General features: G+C 43.8%; 1 protein-coding gene across 1 annotated transcript in view; it reads left to right on the top strand.

The window, feature by feature from the left end:
* HECW1 (HECT, C2 and WW domain containing E3 ubiquitin protein ligase 1) overlaps window positions 1–19,120 on the top strand; it is a 249,067-nt gene that overhangs the window by 3,093 nt on the left and 226,854 nt on the right. Inside the window, exon 2 of the mRNA XM_077781155.1 lies at window positions 7,139–7,246. Coding sequence (XP_077637281.1) covers window positions 7,139–7,246 — 108 coding nt within the window. The remainder of the gene's footprint in view (window positions 1–7,138; window positions 7,247–19,120) is intronic.

The raw sequence follows: 19,120 nt of genomic DNA, 5'->3' as shown, positions 1-19,120 counted from the left end.
TCACCTAGCGGCAGACCCCATGCTGCCCATAGGAACATCTCAGCAAACCTAGTGCAGTATCAGGTGGGGGCCACTCCACGCCAGTGGAAAACCTGCCCACGTGAGGCCAGCTTGCCATGCCTTTAGCTTTGGCCTCTAGAGAGTTCCGCAGGCAAACATGACTTTTCTTCTGCCATAGAGAGTGAGACACCTGGATGTGGAGGGGGACATGTGGCCCTCTCACTGACACCACTGCTTTCCTTAGCCAAGAACCCAGTGATGGGGCAGTGACAGTACCATTACCATTATTATCAGTGAAATTCCATTTGCTTGCCCTCCTTTATGAGGAGCCAGGGGCTCAATACGGAGTAATGAAGGACTCTCTCTCCTGGTGACATAGACTGGGGAAAGATCATGTCATTTCAGTAACAGCGCAACCTCGTTTAGAATCCTACCCTGTCACTGGCCAGATGTATGGACCCAGCCGAGTACTGTCATCAGAGCTCTGGGTTTCTTATCTCAAAAATAGAGGGGAAAACATAACTTTCTTCTCAGGATCATTGAGCAGAATTGATGAGACACTGCACATTTACTGCCCATTGGTCAATACATGTCTTGATCTACCTTGTCAGGGAGCTCTATTTTCTGGATGTGTGATGGCAAATTACCTTAATTCCCAGGCTTCGTTCAGCCTAGCCTTCACCTTTAGGTGGGTACTCAATCATTGTAGCTGTGCATTATAGACAAAAGCTTCTTACCAAACCAATAGGAACCTGGAAAGCGATTTTAAAGTTCAGTAAGTGGGAAGAAGGTTATCACGTGGTCAAAAATAAGTACATAGAGGCATATTTATTAGAAATCGGCATTTCCAAAAAATAGCTCTGCAGTCATTTATTTAATAATGCCCACTTGACTTGGACAAGTAAAGCCTAATTATTTATGTGTTCTATATTTAGGGTTAGAGAGTCAGCAATGCCCCTGGCTTACTCACACTAAGGGAACAGCTTTGTATAATTGGGTTAGGATACATGAGTTGAAGGATACAATTCATACCTCTAGTCATTAGAATGCTAAATCAATGAGAGTGTGTCTATTCAAGTATTCTTCACCTCTTCATCTCATATTCCATGTTAAAATAATATTTAAAATCTTAAAAACCTCTTTAGGGCTATCATTTTTTTAAAAATAGCCATTCCTATTGGAGGAAGCCCTCATTAAAACTGCTTGAACATGAAATAAATATGTAATTAAAACTTGTAAAAGTGTAATTGAATAGGTAAAGTATATGTAGTATACTCTTGCTTTTTTATTCATTTAGAATGTGAATTTTAACACGTCATATCATCGTTATAGCATGCCCTATACCGTACTGTCCCTCTACCGTGCTAGAATTTGCTAAGTAATTTGAAATTAGAATATATTTGAACTGGTAGGGGCGCCTGGGTGGCTTAGTCGGTTAAGCGTCCGACTTTCGCTTAGGTCATGGTCTCGCGGTTCGTGGGTCATGAGCCCGCGTCGGGCTCTGTGCTGACTGCCAGCTCAGAGCCTGGAGCCTGTTTCGGTCTGTGACTCCCTCTCTCTCTGACCCTCCCCTGCTCACGCTGCCTCTCTCTCTCTCCTAGAAATAAATAAAACATTAAAAAAAAAAAGAATATATTTGAACTGGCATGCATTTCTTCTTTCAAAATTCAACAAACAAGAGGTGACAACTCAGAACAAAGTTAAAATGAAAACTTCCCTAAAGTGGCATCTTGGAGGAACCCCCATAGACTGGTGCCTGGGGACACATACTCTCTTCCGTGCCTCCTAGGTTGCCCACCTGTGTGAGGTTAGAGGTTATGATCTGTACTGAATTGATTCCTTGGAATTTTTTGAGGCATCTTCTGTGATGTATGCCTACTCAGTGTTTGTGAATATCCCACATGTGGTCGGAAAGAAACTGTATTTTTGCTGTGAATAGAGTTCACTGTATCTATTGTATATATAGAGAGAATATAGATAGATATAGATATANTATATATACATATATATGTATATATATCTATATATACATATATAATCTATATCTACATATATATCTACATATATAAAACCTATATATATACATATATATAATCTATTATATATACATATATATAATATATACACATATACACATTTTGTATAAAATCTGTTAACTGAAACTTCTGCATACTGGGGCCATGTCCTCACTCTGTACAGTTCCACAGCAGCTGAGGTAACAGTTTTCACAGAATGATGCAAATAAAGCAAGGACACAATTCTGATATGTACTACTTTCAGTTCACGGAGCACCTCACAAACTAAGGATTCTCTCTTTCTTTCTCTCTCTCTGTCTCTCCCATGTGTATTTAGTATTATGTATAAAGTTTAATCATGTATCTTTTAATTTTTTGTCTCTTCCAATGTTTGAATGGAGTACGTCAAAATTGCTAGTAAAATTTTTAAAATTTTAATCTTAATGTATCTATCTTTACTTTCACTTCTTTAAATTTTATGCTTTATAGATGTTGATGTGAATTATCAAGTGCATATATGTTCATGATCTTTTACCTCTACAATTTCCTAGTTTATTATTACAAATCTGCCTGTCTTCCACTCTTTTCCTGGAATTATTATTATTATTTTAACTATGTAAGATTAGTCTCTCAGGTTTCTTCTGCTTCATATTTGCTTGATCATTTTCCTTTCTTTATTTTCAAACTAGCTCTTTTTATAAATGTGGCTATTTGTGTGTGCTTTTATATTCTGATCTGTGAGTCTCTGGCTTTTGCTTGGCCAGAAGAGCACATTTACATTATTGTATTTACTGTTATATTCTGACTTAATTTTACCATCTTTCTTCATATTCTTTATTTACTGCATTTTATTTTGCTTTTGTTTTGTATTTTCTGCTTTCCATTAGATAGATCTGTTGATTTAAAAATTATACATTCTCAGGGCACCTGGGTGGCTCTGTCAGTTAAGCATCAGACTTTGGCTCAGGTCCTGATCTCACAGTTCATGGGTTCAAGCCCCACGCCGGGCTCTGTGCTGACCACTCAGAGCTTGGAGTCTGCTTTGGATTCTGTGTCTCCCTCTCTCTCTCCCCTTCCCCTGATCTCTCTCTCTCTCTATTTCTCTGTCTCTGTCTCTCTCTCCCCCTCTCTCTCAAAAAAAAAAAAATTTAAAAATTATACGTTCTCTTAGTGTTCTTATTCATAGACCAGAGGTTCTAAATCAAGAGTAAGTTTTTGCTCCCATTTGATTATCAGAAGGTGTGAGTTCCTCTGGGAAGAAGAAGGCAGGTTGCATTTTCTTTATTGGGCTTAGGGGATGTAGATAGTGGATCAGGTCTCCTTTTTAACTGGTTCTGTGCTCACTTGTCCATTCTGTTCTCAACGGCAATATCTATTTGTTGTATACTTTTCTATTACAGATTAGGGTCCGGAAAGCATAGCTACAGTTTTCATTTTGATGACAAAGCAAGAGAAGTACATTTCATGTTTTTTAGGTGTGCTGTTTCTGTAAACTTCACTAGAGCTTTCTGATCCACATTTTTAACAACCTGCAGAGATCTTTTCTTTGTTTAAACTGTGGAACAGGAGGTAGGACTTATTAGAAGAAATAAATGTTATTAAGCAAGTATTTTTTTAGGCACTTAATACATTTTTATGTGTTCTGTACAAAGTGAGTAATGACAAAATTTAAAATAGTACTGGCCTAAGCAGTTGTTTCAGGTTACTATTAATGGTTTTGCACATCACTCATGGAGCTTTGCCCTGTTAGCCCAGACTGTAGGCAGAAATATCTGCTTCCTAGTGATGTCTGACACCGCTCTAAGACCACTACCTGCATTCACTCATTCAGCCCTCACAGCAGACTTTTGAAGCTGGTATTGATAGTATCCTCACGTTGTAGTGAGGAAGTAAAGACACAGAGGAATTAAATAAGCTGCCTAAGTTCACATAGCTACTCAGGTAGCCTAACCTTCCTGCCTCAAGGCGCCGTCAATATCCCTGTAATCACACAAACACTGCTCCCACAAAATGACTTCCACCACGACAAAAAATATGGAAAGAAAGAGCTGTGGGACAGAGGGCCCAGGGACTGTCCGTCCTCAGGGTGGCAGAGTGCATGGCTGGGCCATTCCATCCATCCATTCCAGGCCTCTTCTTTTCTGCAGTGCTTTCGTCTAGTGCAGAATCCGGTCCCCAAAGCTTGCATTTCTCAGACTCCTGAGCAGCCACGTTCCAGATGCACACTGGTCCCTTCATTAGGTGCCCTTGCACTAGATGGGGAAGGAGGCAGTGACCTGTGGAGTTCCTCCCACCGGTTAGCCTGTGGCTGCCTCAGGCATGGCTTTGGGAAATTCGGCTGTCTAGTGCAGTGCCTTGGGGTCGGCTCGCTCGCTTCCTGGGCGATGTGTCGGTGGCGGGTACCCATCTTGCCATGGGCTGGTTGTTCTCTGTGGGTGGAGAGGCAATTGCTGTGGCCTGGGCAGCAGCCTCCTGCCCTCCTGCGCACCAGCCACAGCTGCTCTATGGGGTTCTTGAGCTCAACAATTCCCATGAGGCCACCCTGAGTGAGATGGAGGCAGGGCCTTGGGGAACCAGTTATTCTGGGGCTGATCCTAGAGACTCAGCCTAGAATCCATTTCTTTAGGAACCCAATCCTCTGCATTGACCCCCTCTGCATAAACTATCTGGACTAATTCTGTTTCTCTGCATCTGACTCCCACAATCCACTTGGATTTCCAAGCAAAGACCAATAACTTTTCTAACAGTTGGCAATGAATGCCTTTGGGGAAGGACTTGACCTCTTAGCACAGGTGGTCCAGGCAGGAATATTGACTATTCTTTGTTCTTACATGGTGTTTGTTATCAAGTATTATTAATGTAAGAGAATGGGTTACTTACCAGGACCAATTGAGAGTCTCTTAAAAGGTGTCGTGTTTAAATGTGTATGGTGAAATGTACCTTGTTTTCTTTAAAATGTGTGTTATTTTGCCATCCTCATTAATCTTTGCAGATTCTTCCCATCTACTTACCCCATCCTTTTCTCCTTTGTGCTCCTGTCGTTCCTTAATATTTAACCTATTCTTAAAGTGACTATAGCCTAATGAAATTGCCTGTTTTCTTGAATAAATCTCCAAATCTATTAGAAACTCCCTGAAAACATAGACCATATCTTGTTCACCAGTGTATCTGCAGGGTTTAGCACAATCCCGAGAGGAAATACTCACTGCACATTTCCCTAATGCATGAATGAACATCCCTTCTAGATATTACTTACATGGATACCTGATCATAACTGTTAAAATGAATATCCTGGTGATCAGAGTGGATAGATTCAAGTAAATACCTCTCCTTAGAGAATTGCCATAATGAGGCAAATCTCTATACTGAAGACCCAGGGAGCTATGAAAATATTGTGCCTTTTTTTGCAGAAATGAGGCAATTATTGTAAAAGACATATTATGCAATCATTTTAGTAACCCAACCAGGGCTGTGAGCACACACTGTGAATATTAACACTGGCAAATTTTGCAACCAAGTGATTTTCCAAGGGATACAGTGCCTGCTCTTAATGAAGCAGAGACAGTGTTTCTGTGCCCAGTTATCTTTGCCAAAGAAGAGACAGCCAAAACTGTTCAGTCAACATGGCAGGTCACAAGCACGTTGACCAGTTATCTCATTGAATCCTCCACTAGGAGGTCCCAGAGATTAGTACCCCNGTAGACGTGATTCCATTAGTTCATGGCACGAAGAACCTTGATCACTGGGTCCTTTGCTACAAGTCGCGCCATCTTGGCACTTCATTCTTGCCAGGTTTCCCAATCCAGCCAGATGTGAACCCCAAGGTCTTGTTAAATGGACAACCATGACCTAGCTCCTCTCTGCAGAGCTGGGGCTTGGAGCCCACCCTCAGGAGCCCCTGAGTTCTGTTTATTCCTCCTGCACTGCAGTGGATTTGGATTCTCAGAGCATGGGTTTCCCGTAGTTGCGGATCCGTCTAGCTCAAGTGGTTACTTTCTGCCAGGGCCCCATAGATACACCAAAATAAAATTCATATCCCCGTCTTAGCCTCCGCTGAAAACATGAGGTCTGGAACCCGAAGGAGGCAGTCAGCTTGGACTGCCTGGACAGATGAGTCATCTCTAGGAACGCTGCTCCTCTCTGGACGCCAACTTTAAGGAGGACATTGGTAATTGCAATGTGATGAGCAAAGAAAGAGCAGGAAAGGAAAAGTACACAATCCTATACAAGCTCCTCTTAGTGCCTCCATGCAGTAGGCTCTCACTCATCTCAGGCCCTAGACACCACATCGAGGCCTCTCTCTGCCCCTCCACACCCACCCTCCATCTCTACCATTATGGCTTCCTACCTCTCAGTGCTTTCCTGAACCCCTGTTGAAACTCTCTGTTAGAATACCCCATTCTTTTCCTTCCCATCCCCTATCACAAGTTGTAATAATACCTTTCTTTCTTCACTTAGTGTTTAAAGTCTGCATCCCCAATTGTTTGTAAGCTTTAGCTCAGAAAGAACCATATTGGGTTTGCCCAACACCATGGCTTTTGCATTTTTCCCAGCATGACAGATGGTGGAATCTCAATAAGTATCTGTTGGATGAACAAACGAATGCATGGGTGCATGAAAAGATGGATGGATAAATTCATGGATGAGTTCCAGGTGTTAGATGATGACAGGTATCCAGGCTAGAGAAGAGATGCTATCAGGTGGGGCCTATGAGAACTGGGCCCCAAACAGAAAGTACGATTGGATGTTTTCTATATGCCTCGCTCACAGACCCAAATAGAGACCAATTTCTGAAGGCTTTAGAAGAGGAAGATTTTGACACTCAGATTTCACACACGTAAGGGCTATTCAAAAGTGAAATGGCCTGCCACGGAAGCAATTATTTTCTGTTCCTGGAAGCGTTTGCGAACCAGCTAGGTAGTCACAGGGGTCTTGCAGAGCTGGAGGAGATTCCTGTATTACAAAGGGTTGCGCAAGAGTGTTGGCCGGATTCCATGTGCTTTTTCTTCTGTTGAGTGAGAGGTGGCATTAATGTCCTTTTCTCTTCTTCTTTTCTTTCCCCTAAATATACTGTTAGCTGATATGTTTTTCTACTCTGCTTTCTTTGTTTCATGGGAATATAGATGAGGTCCTGTCAGAAAACTTTTTGGACTATAAGAACCGTGGAGTCAATGGTTCTCATCGGGGCCAGATCATCTGGAAGATCGATGCCAGCTCTTACTTTGTGGAACGTGAGTAGTTTTCCCATTCCTGTTGCTCGGGGTGAAACAGGGGTCAACGGCTTCAAGTCCTTTGTTATACTGTGCTGCTTCCCTTACACATGCGCTGTGTAAGAGAGGCATACGTTTAATGAAATGCTTAAAAATAGGGAGAGCTGAGATCCAGAGCATTTGGGCAACAGCCATCCAAACCAGCCCAGAAGGCCATCCCTTTGGTTTCAAAAGAAGTTGGGTTCGTGGTCATTCATAGGCCTCTGGATTCAGAACCCTTTGGCTCAGATCCCTTAACTTTCACTCTGTGCCCCTCCATGTGCTCTACAACTTAGCAATAGTTGCCCCTTCCGTATCCTGTGGTGCAGTTTTGGCTTCGCTTGAGCAAGTTCTTTAGGACTCCCTGCCCATGGCTCCAGAATATTGGGGATATTCCACACTTCACCCTGATCTTCAGCTCTGGCCACAGTTCTCCAGGATGGGGGTGATACATTACTCCTACTACCACCAACCTGTTTCTTTGATTCCTGATCTACTGATATTTCTAGGTGTATAAACTTGTCATCATGTATTTCACTGAGATATATTTTAAAATTTTATTCTATCTTTGAAAATAAGTCGTCTCTGTAGTTAAGGAAGGATTCTTTTCAAAAGTCCCCATACTGGTGCATTTCCCATTGCACAAGGAAATATCTATGTGGGCTTCATGTTTACCAACCGAAGGAATGCACAGAATAAATACCCTTATCTTCAAGTCCTTCCCTTCCCACTTGGGGATGGGAGAGTGCTACATGTACAAATCTCTCCCTGCATCTTCTGGTTCATAGGAGGGATTCAGTCAGTTTGTCACTTCTGAAAGGTGATGATGGAATGGTCCCTTGCTCCCCCTGTCCAGTTCTCAGAGGAAAGGATACATGGCCAGGACACTAGCGTTGTCTATTATCATTTGAATTGTTGTTCAGGAAAAACTTCATGCTCTAGCATGTTTTCCTCCCATTTTTATTTACTCTCGTGTCCATTTGTTTACTTAGTAAGCCTTTTGTAAGACCTACTATATTCCAAAGACCAGAGATTTGAAGATAAAAGGTCTGGTGTCTGCCCTTTATTTAATTTACTTTTTTAAATTGTCTTTTTTTAAATTGTTCATTTTTGAGAGACAGAGCATGAGTGAGGGAAGGAACAGAGAGAGACACAGAACCTGAAGCAGACTCCGGGCTCTGAGCTGTCAGCACAGAGCCCGACGTGGGGCTTGTACTCACTAACAGTGAGGTCATGACCTGAGCCAAAACTGGATATTTAACTAACTGAGCCACCCAGGTGCCCCTGGTGTCTTCCCTTTAGAAGTTTATGATGTTTCTGCTCCTAGAAGTGACACAAATGTCGCCCCTTTTTATTGGCAAAACTGTGTAGACAGGAGATTTAATACTATCAGATGTAGAGGGACATGATTTTGTGAGATGTGGTCGGGCCCTTGACTTTGGCTTAGTCATAGTGAAGTTCCCAACAAGAGATTCCCTTTTCCTTAATATTTATCTCCCTGACTCTAGCTTTTCTCCTCCTAATCCTTTCTGATGCTGATACCAGACAAAACGCCTTAAACTCAACTCCGATACCATCTGCTCAAAAGCCTCATGGCTCTGCTTTCTGACTACATCAGCTGAAACTTCTCTGGCTTGTTGCCAAGCCCCAACAAAACTCACCCTCATCCCTCAACCCTACTTCTCCATCCTCCCCCACATGCCCTCCTTTGCCCAAGTCATGCCAGTATCTTCCCCATCCTGAAAATAAGCATCATTTATTATAAAGGACATAGGTGGGCTTGATTTGGGGATAAAGATGGGCTCCAGCTAGTGGTACTTAATATGACTTCCCAAATGCCAGAAAGAACAAAAAAGGTAAAAACGTTTCTTAGCAATGAATATTAGGCATAATAGCTGACTAGATGCCCAGATCTACATTGGAAGTTTGATAGGAGAGGCCTTCTTTACTACACACCTGTTTCCTTCTTTGAAGTTCCAACTAATTGGGAAATCAACTCCATTTAGGGTCAAAATATAGTATCAGCTCAAAATAGTGCAGGAATGAGCAGAGCTTACAAGCTTTTGTCTTTTTAGAGTTAAGGAAATAAGTATTAAGGATAATGTGAAATCTTATAAGCTAACGTGAAATAGATGAATTTGTGTATAAAGTAACCTCACAATAGTTCTATTGCTTTCAAAGAAATTCTTTTCAAGATTTTCAAGATTACTGTGACATATAGATTATTTTGTGTATATTCATCTCAAATAACAAACCACAAGAAAGATATATTATAAAAGCAGCCCTGTAAATTATAAAAAATATTGTCATTACTGAGTGCAAGTGTACTCAAACTTGGTGAAATCACAATGTCCTATAGTAAACAAATGGCTTGCCAAGTCATATTCTGAATAACTAATAATTGAACATTTTAGAAAAATGGAATCTTACAACTGTTCTGGTACAAACTTGAGATAGTCTCACTCTGCAGTTACCCATAGGATGAGCAGTATCTCAGTGTTTTGGACAAATGGATGAAATTGAGAAGGCAGATATTTACATTTTGCAAATACATCAAATCAGTGCTCAGTATACAAAGAATGTACGATACTGTACAAATGTAATATAATTTGTCAAAGACTAAAAATGTGTCAAGAAAAAGCTTAATGGAGTTTGCAAATGATTAGAATATTAACTCAGGGCGCACATATAAGTCAAATAAATTAAAATGCTGCAATGGACTATAGCTCTAGGAGTCAGAATGCATTAAAACTATATAATATGCTGTATGAATTTTATATATATATTTTAATGTGAAATCGTTTATATTTTCAAAAACATGTGATTGAAAAAGTGCCAAGTTAACAAACAGGAAGAGATTCGATGTACAAAATGTTCTAATATGGCTAACTTTTATTAATGCATCAAACCATCCAAGGTCCTCTTGCTATAATAAAAATGCAGAATCCAGGCCATTAATCAGAATTTTATGGAAGTTTCTGATATTAATAGAAATAAGACTCTTGCAGTCTCTAAATAGTAACAAACACATTAATCTAATTGATAAATTATACCTTCTTAAAACTAAAAATTATTTTACAAACTTTGCACATAGGCCAGATTTTAAATGTTGAAATACAACAGAAGGCTATTCTTTCTATCTGAGGGTTAAAGTGATGAAATAAATGGGGTTGTTATTTCATTTTTATTTTCCGTTTTTGTCTTTATTTTTTCCTTTTATGGTTTTCTTTTATAAGAGTAGAGGTACACTACTGATTACTTGGAGTCTATAATGTTCTAACAGTACATTCTTTGGGGTCATGATTCAGTTTAGAATTAGGTAATTGCTATTGATTTATACAATTTTTTTAAGGTCTGACTAAATCGGATTTTGAGCATACTACCAAATTAGGAACGTTCAAAACAGATATTTTCTGCACCCTTCAAGGAGTTGCATGCATGATAAAACACAAAAGAAATAAAACCTGAATTATTTCCTTTTCTCTGGCATAATTTTTCCCTAATGGGCCCCTGGCTGTTGACTATAGTAATAATTGCTGTAATATGAGAACTGCAAAAAGATGCAAATTTTAACACTGAGAAAGGAAAGAACTGGTGCAGTTTCAGCTTTACTCATTCTGATCAAATCTTACAAGGCTGTATCATTATAGTGACTCCATTACTATATTTTAATATGTGAAGTGAGGCTTAGAGCAGGCCGGGCTTAAGCCTTAGGAGTCACCACAGTCCTTGCTGTTCGTGTGCACCTATCAGAACTCCTTCAAAATTGTCGTGCCCAGAAGCAACGACAATGGCGGTGATTCTATCGGGAAGGCATCTTTGTGTTGATCCCTGGTCTAAATCTGTTCCACGTAGCTCCATGTTCATCACAGCTCCCCATTGGCAGGAGGAAGAATAGTGTGTCTGCCACTGATGATGGCCGAAAGAGTTTCTCCCAAAGGGACCTCCTTCTCCACCCACTCTTGTGTTGTGTGCTGTTATGGCGGTCACGAGAGCCGCCTTCTCACAGCTGTCCGGATGTCAACCAGAAATCCACAGCCCTCTCACTGCTCTGCCTTGCCTTGGTTTCCTGTCCCTGCTCAGGTCGCTGGTCCAGCCCCGCTCCCACACTGGATCCTTCCCCTCTCTGCCCTCACTTCCAGAATCACACCTGGACGACTTTCTGCTTTGATTCTATCATCCTGCGTTTGTCAGAAGAATGTCTGTCAGACATTAGCACATTCCCAGATCCTTTTCCATCCATCTTCCCGAAGTTAAAAAGCACACAGTGGCCCCTGATTTTACGTAACAGCAAATCTAAACACCTAGTTTTTAACAACACCCATTGAGCATGGCAAGGTGAAATTTACACAGGTGGGAGGAGTCAGGATTTGCCTCCGTCTGCACTTGGATAGGCAAGGTGCTTCCCAGTGAGAGGCAGGTGGGCTTAACATCAACCCCAGTGTGGCTCGTTCTGTCTCTTCATCTGTACAGTGAAATTAATGGATACCGCCCACAAGGCAGCCCCATAAGGATGGACAAGTCACCCAGTGAATGTCAGGGGTGTCTGGTGTAGCCAGGTCCACTGTGTAAGTAGAAGGCTTTGAGCTGGTGATTGCAGTGCCACTCGGAAAGGGGGTCAGATCAGTAGTGTACATTCCACTTGGTGTTTCTCCTCAGGGAATAGACAAGCGGGTGTCGTGGTGACACCTGTGTGAACTGAACGGCTTTATTCGGAAAGTTTTCTGTGAGGAATGCTTTGCAGCTAGACTTGAAGACCGAAGGCACTGGAGGGAAAGCATGGCTCCAGGAGAGCCAGCTGGCTTTCCCTCATTGGCATTTCTGGCACATGCTCTCTCCTCTCTGGCAATGCAGCAAGAGCAAGGATCAGTCCTGCTGGAGCTGGGGGGCCACCCAGACTAGAGAGGGATCTCGTCAGGTGGACCATCCAGATGCTTCAGGTGACACATTGCCACAGCTTTTATTTGAACCTGGGCATACCTTCACCAGCACTGCTCTGCTGTTAGAACCAGTATGGATGAGAACCACACTGCAGGCTGCCATTTTCTTTTTCAAAAAATTTTTTAATGTTTTATTTCTTTCTGAGAGAGAGAGAGAGCAGGGGAGGGAAAGAGAGAGAGGGAGACATAGAATCTGAAACAGGCTCCAGGCTCTGAGCTGTCAGCACAGGGCCCAATGCGGGGCTCGAACCCACAAACCGTGAGATCGTGACCTGAGCCAAAGTCGGACGCTCAACCGACTGAGCCACCCAGGCACCCCATGGGCTGCCGTTTTCAATTGCTGCTTTGTGATTTCCAAGAAGATGTCTCCACCTGTACTCCAGTAAACGTGAGCCATAGGCTCCAAGCCCTCAGGAAGTCTCAAGTCTACTTGGGGTGACTAAACATAACCCTGGTACTCAAACTGCTTCACAGGTTTTCTGTGAGGAACAAGCATGGCTCCATAGAAATCTTTGCAAGATAGTGGACATTCATATTATTATGTCATCTTATTTTTATTACATAATTCATGAGACACCATGACCATCCCCATTGTTCATCCAGTTTAATACTATCCCAAAGGGAAATCATGGTCAGCATTGCACTCTACAACAACCATAAAGTAATTTCAGTATCGCTTATGTTCTTACTTACATTCCTTCAAGTTCAAGAAAAGAATGGATAGTTCACCCAATACTCTTAAAATTCATTTTTTTCTTTCACCACATAATTCCCCTGGTTTCGCTTCCACCTAAACTTCTCCATCAACCTACTCCTTTCTTCTTCCCTTCCTTTTTGTCCTTCACATTTTGCTTTAGAAGCCTAACGGAAGTAATCGTGCTGCAGGTAAATCTCCAGGAGCGGTGGGGGAAGGAACTCACGTCACCGAATACACAATCTCTCACTCTTTAGCAGACCAGGGGGAAATGGTTGGAGCTACTCACATAGTTATAACATTTGGGCTGCCAGAGGCCAACCGAGGTGTGCAGTGCTNGGTGGGAAAACAGGACATATGAGTGAGGAGACACACACAGCAGGCTTGCCCTCAGTCTACCCAATGTGAGAAGCCAAACTGTTGAGTGCAGTCTCTTCTTACCATGTTAATTATTCCATTACATCTGGGGCAGCAAAATCCATCTTTAGTCCACAAACGCGTCAGTGTATCAGCTTAAATAACAGACCATACGAAGAGTGACTCAGCATTATTACAGAAAACAGGAAGATATAACCGAACAGTCAATTCAGATTTGCAGCAATACAGGATAGTGCTGGCTTCTAGTTGGATATGTGTCAGATTCTCCCAATGACGTGAAAGCTCTTCATCAACACAAATAAATGATCAGGCCCTATTATCATAGACTGGGACCTTTCTGGAGTAAGCTTGAGTCACCATGTCAGTAAAAGAACGTGCAGATTGACCTGCCTCTCTTCACCCTGTGGTGCTGGAGGCCTGCGGGGAACTGTACGCGTCCTGAGGACCTCAGATCCAGACCCTGCCAAGGCTCTTGCATTCCAGCACGGGAGATCGGCACATACCTCTTACTGTGTCCCATGTCATTGAAGAGGAGAGCACCCAACCCAGCTTTGGGGCACAGAGTTGATCATCCCCATGCATAAGAGGAGCTCATAGGCATACAGGGCCAGTGGGACGGAAGGGCTGGTGTTGTGGGCCAGGTATAGAGACGACATTGCAGGCAAGGGACAGCACCTGCAAAGGCGTGAAGGTATGGAGGGTGGACAGGCAGGGATAGGTGACAGTTAGGACCGAGTCCTGACAGGAGGAGGAGGGGAGGGTGGAGGAAGAGGAGGAAAAGAGATCATCAAGTGTGGAGGATTAAGTGTGGCCACAGATTGCTTGATAGTCCCCTTGAGAGGAGGGGTCCATGTCTCCCCTCCTGTGCAAGTGTCCATGCTGAAGTGATCCTGTGCCAACATCCAGGCCTGGGCTTTAAGAGACTGGTAGCTTCCACTTCCTACCCTTTAGAACACTCACTCTTGGCGCCCCGAGACAGCGGTGCCGGGAGAAGCCCAGGTGGCCACGTGAAAGGTTGCATGGAGAGATGGTTCACCAGCTCGGCTGCTCCGGCTGTCCCCGCACAGGGCACGGTGGGGTGCGGCTAGCTGTTATCCATGGCAACAGCATGTAAGACCCCAAGGGAGAGCTGTCTAGCCAGACCCAGTCACCTCACAGAACTTTGAGAGATCAGACACACGGTACTGCTTTAAGCTGTTAAGTTTTTGATTCCTTCATTATGTAGTAAGAGTTATCATAGCATCAGAGAAATCTAAAGAGTGGGGCCATGGCAGTCAGGGAGGGGAAACTATCAGAGAGGGCACCGATGAGTGTCAGTGGAGGGGTCGCAGAAGACACAGTCTGGAATGCATCTAAGGAAAGTTGCCATATGGGGGCCGTGTGGTAAAAAGGAAATTCAACAAGCTGATGAGAAAGACTACAGGCTGAAGAGCAGGGTGAACAGTTCAACCCGCCTTGCTCAGAGGGATCGTGGTTTGGGCTCTAAACGTGTCCAGTCCCAGGAAACCTGTCCATCCTGGGCACACCGGAACGGTGGTGGCCCTCTGGCACATCCGCACTGACAGAGAGGAGTGAAGTGTCCCGGCGCTCCTCCAGCAAGGAGGCTGCCAGAGACTCTGAGGCAGCAGCGTGGGGAATACGCCCTAGATAGACTCGAACCTGTGTACAGACAGTGGAAGGAGCCATAACACCAGAGCTCTTATTGATTCAGTACCCACTTGTGTCCACTTTCTTACACCCTGTTATGCTGATGACAGCATCGTGAGGAGGGTGTCAGCACCACTGTTTCTGAGGAGAAAATGGACGTGGTGGCGTGTGTGGTACAGGCGAGGCATAAACCAGCCTCACCCGCCTGCGCTCGGCAGCCCCATCCGTGTTGGATGTTTGATGCACTGAGGCCCATAAGCAGTCAGAAAGAATAGCAAGAGAAAGAAAGGTAAGGGCCCAGCCTTTCCTGGAAGCCCTTGACCTGCTGGGGACCGGGTGACTGGAAGGGTGGTGGGGCAGGATGGGGACGGGACTTGGGGACATGACGTGTGCGCTGACCACCTTACAGCACCCCTTTCCTACCGAGAGGGTAACTAAGAAGAAACTGGAAGAACTCGGGGGTGATTTTCGCCTGTGTAGATGTGGTAGCGTGAAATCGGTGCTCCACAAAAAAAAAGACTCTCTGGGTCCCTCTCAAAGCCACTCTGTACACAAAATGAGCCTGTCCGTGAGATGGGGTCTTGGTAGCTTTCTCCTAAAGGCCTGTGTGGGACAAACTAGAGATGCCACGTCTGGCAGGAGAGTATGTGGGGCAGACAAGGGCGCCTGACCTAACCAGGTCGCTGTGTCTGGACCTGCCCCCAGGTGGGTGAGGCCGTGTCTGAAGGGCATGCCCAGCTGATTACCGTGATGTCCAATTAGACAGATAACAGCAGATGGGAATGAAGGCGGCTGCAGCCATCCCACAGGGGTGGCCTGTGCTTGTCCCCGGGGAGCTGTGCCTGGCTTATAAGATCTGGTCCCTGGGCTGCCATTTGGGGTAAGGCTGATGTCCTGAATAGAGAAGTAATAATAGGAATAGCGCGACTGAAGATCTCTAAGCTCTTCTGATGTGCGGGCACCATGCTGAGCACCTTAACAAGCATTGTCCCATTTAACCTTCATGAGAACCCTAGGTGGCAGATAATATTTTCCCTTTTTGTGGATAAGGAATCGGAGGTGCAGGGAAAATGCAGCTGCTCCACTATTCACAGGGTGGGACCCGTCAGACCTTGGCAGTCTGACCTCAGAGCCTGCCTTTTTGCTCCCGCGATGTCCTGATACGATCAAAGTAGGCCAGCAGGGCCCCCACCGGGAAGGTGGAGGTTCATTGCAGAGTCCTGGTCCCCTGGAGGGTGGGCTACCAGGTAATACACTGGATGGAACTTTGAAGTTGGAGTCAGCGCTGGGGGCTTACCTCCCAGAGTGATTGGCAGGGCAACTATCTGGGCACCAAAATGGGAACCCAGATGTCACTGGGATAGCAAGTCCTTGACCAGAGGAAGGAAAGAGGAGGCAGTTAACATATGGCCTTCCTCCCATCCAGATGATTCTGAGTGAGGAGCTCAGTAAACTCCACCATAAAAAGCTATAGAGAAAATTCAAATTAGAAGACAGATGCTACCCAAGATGTCAGTTACCTCCACACACACGAATCCAGAATCTTCTCCATTTCAATATATTTGTTATGTGTGTATAAGTCCCATTTGTATATGCGTTTTTTTAGTTTATTGATTCCCTACAGAAAATTTGAAGAAAAGATCAAAGTAAAAATTACCCATAATTTCAACAGGAGACAACATTTTTAGAGATTTTTTTTTATCACTAGTAGCATCTCCCTAAGAGGGGCCTAATGAATATTTATTCAATTAATTAATGAATTGCTTAAGCTAGTGCTCAGAACTCCTGTGTAGAAAGCAAGAGACTTTTGCTCAAGGACAATTGTTATGTCTTATCTTTCCCGCAGGTGGCCTCTGAGCCATCTAGAGGAAGAAACAGGGAAATATGGGTGAGGGAAGGAACCAAGTGGTTCCTGAATGGACGCATATGACAAGTGGGTACCACAAAAAAAGAATGCAGCATGCTGATCTGTCCCACTTCTTGGAATAAGGAGGGACAGAGAGGTACCACCTTTCATTTTTTAATCTTTAAATTTTTTAAAAATATTTATTTTGAGAGAGAGAGAGAGAGAAAGGGAGAGAATGGGAGAGGGGCAGAGAGAGAAGGGGAGAGAGAGAATCCCAAGCAGGCTCCACGCTTTCAGCACAGAGCCAGGCACGGGACTCAATCCCACAAACCGTAAGATTATAACGTAAGCTGAAATCAAGAGTCAGACGTTTAACCGTCTGAGCCACCCAGGCACCCCCCACCTTTTAAAGCAGAGTTACTTTGCTCTCCCATAAACTCTGCTCCGTCCACACTAGGAATCTGACCAACCAGTTTAGTGATTTGCAACTGACCAACCAGTTTAGTGATTTGATTAGGTCCTGGAAGTGGATACTAGACAAGCAATAGGAAGGGAGAATTTTCCCTTTTCCACCTCGTTCCCAATTTACACTTCTTCCTTTTGACCCGTTGAGCCTTTCAGCCAAGTCCATGGCCAGGCACAGCTATCGGTAGTGTTCTGGTGAGGACAGAGACCCACAGAGGTCAGGGAAGCGTGCCTGCACACCATGTGTGCCTCCCTGGACATTTGTCACTGCTCCCTGGCACCCACCTGGGGTCAGTTCAGAGGCCAGCCCCAGGAGGGGTCTCTTGGTCCCAGGGAGACAAGAGAGATCTCTTCCAAGTCAGCTGCAAGGCCATTTTCAAATGATGCCGGCGACGCTGTCCACACAGGCTTTGTACAGCCAAAAAAGAGTTCAGAGTTCATTTACTATATAAACAGGACTAACTCTTCACAATTTCTCATTAATCCAGACCTCAGGATCCATGCATCCCACCTTCCCAAAACTCCAGGGTTGATATGGTACCCAAGAACACTGCAAAACCCACCCACACCTACAAAGTCTAGAAAATGCAAACACCTTGTCCATTGTGGCAGCTGCTAACCTCAGCCCTCGGTTTCCCTCTTTCCAAGCAAAACCAGAGTTTGCAGGTACTGGGCCGTGTTTAGACTGACATTGCTACTGCCGGTTATTACCTGAGAGAAGATGGCAGACAAAAAGCAGAAAGGAGGAAGGAGTCAACTGTGTTTCTTTCAGCTTCACCAGAACAAGCGCCAATCTCGCCTTAAAATCCTTAAAATCTAAACCAGAGAAGTCATCTTCTAAGAGATGATCTGTGTCATTATGCCTCCCATGTCTTTGGAGAAAATAAGTTATAAATACCACACCATCTACTGGAGAATGACATCTATGGAACACTGCTATTTTTATACAAAATCTAGAAATTTGAACCTATATATTCAAAGCCTTTGATGAGACTTCTATTCCTTATATTTAAAACCCCTCTCTCCCTCTGTCTCTCTCTTTCTCTGTCTCTCTCTCCCCATTAGTAGTTACCCCTGAATAAAAGAAGGTTATTTTACAGCGTAGGTTTTCCATAACAGAGAACATGACTTTCTAGTGAACACCAAACCTTTAAGGCCCAGCTGACCCTTTAACAAAGGGATAGATGAAAGTATAAAAAATATAAATAATATAAAATATTTTTCTGAAGGGGAAAAGCAGGTTGTCAAAAACAAAAAAAACAAAAACAAAAACAAAAAACACCAAAAACCAAAAAACACAACACCTAGTAAATAGAAGGGCAAAAAGGCAAAAAGCGTACTGGACATGGAAAATAAACAATAGTCAAAATAATCTACGGCAAGACTGTCCCCTTTGTACTAGCCTAATCACAGGTAGTTCTTAAATTGGAGAAAATACATTTCAGGCAAACTCAATACAAAAAATGAACATTAAAACATCAGAACCAGTTAAATGGAAGTTCTGAGTACTTGACATAGACTAAGTGACTTCACAAGCAATGGCACAAAGCAAGGGATGGGCTCTGATAGAGGATTGGGCCCCTGGGGGCTCAGCCCAGGAAGGCTCCTGGGGTCCTGTGCTCAGCCCCTGCTGCGCTCTCTGTCGGCGGCCGAACGAAGAGGAGCAGGAAGNGGCCGCCCGCCAAGGCTGGAAAGGAGCCAGAGAATCCGGAACTCAACTCAAAGATCAGAGTGTCCAAGACTCTTTGTATGAAATGCAAGAGAATGATGCGAAGCTTATAGGAAGCTCCAAGCTGGCGGCAGGGAAGAGGCTAAACCAGATGCAAGATAGTAAGAATTTCATAAAGCCCGTGATTCCTGCCACCTGGGGAAAGTATTGAAGTAAC

This window comes from Crocuta crocuta, unplaced genomic scaffold (genome assembly GCF_008692635.1).
Source record: "Crocuta crocuta isolate KB4526 unplaced genomic scaffold, BGI_CrCroc_1.0 scaffold108, whole genome shotgun sequence".
NCBI classification, from domain to species: Eukaryota; Metazoa; Chordata; class Mammalia; order Carnivora; family Hyaenidae; genus Crocuta; species Crocuta crocuta.
Note: the sequence above shows the minus strand (reverse complement) of the source record. Positions and strands in the feature narration are given on the sequence as shown.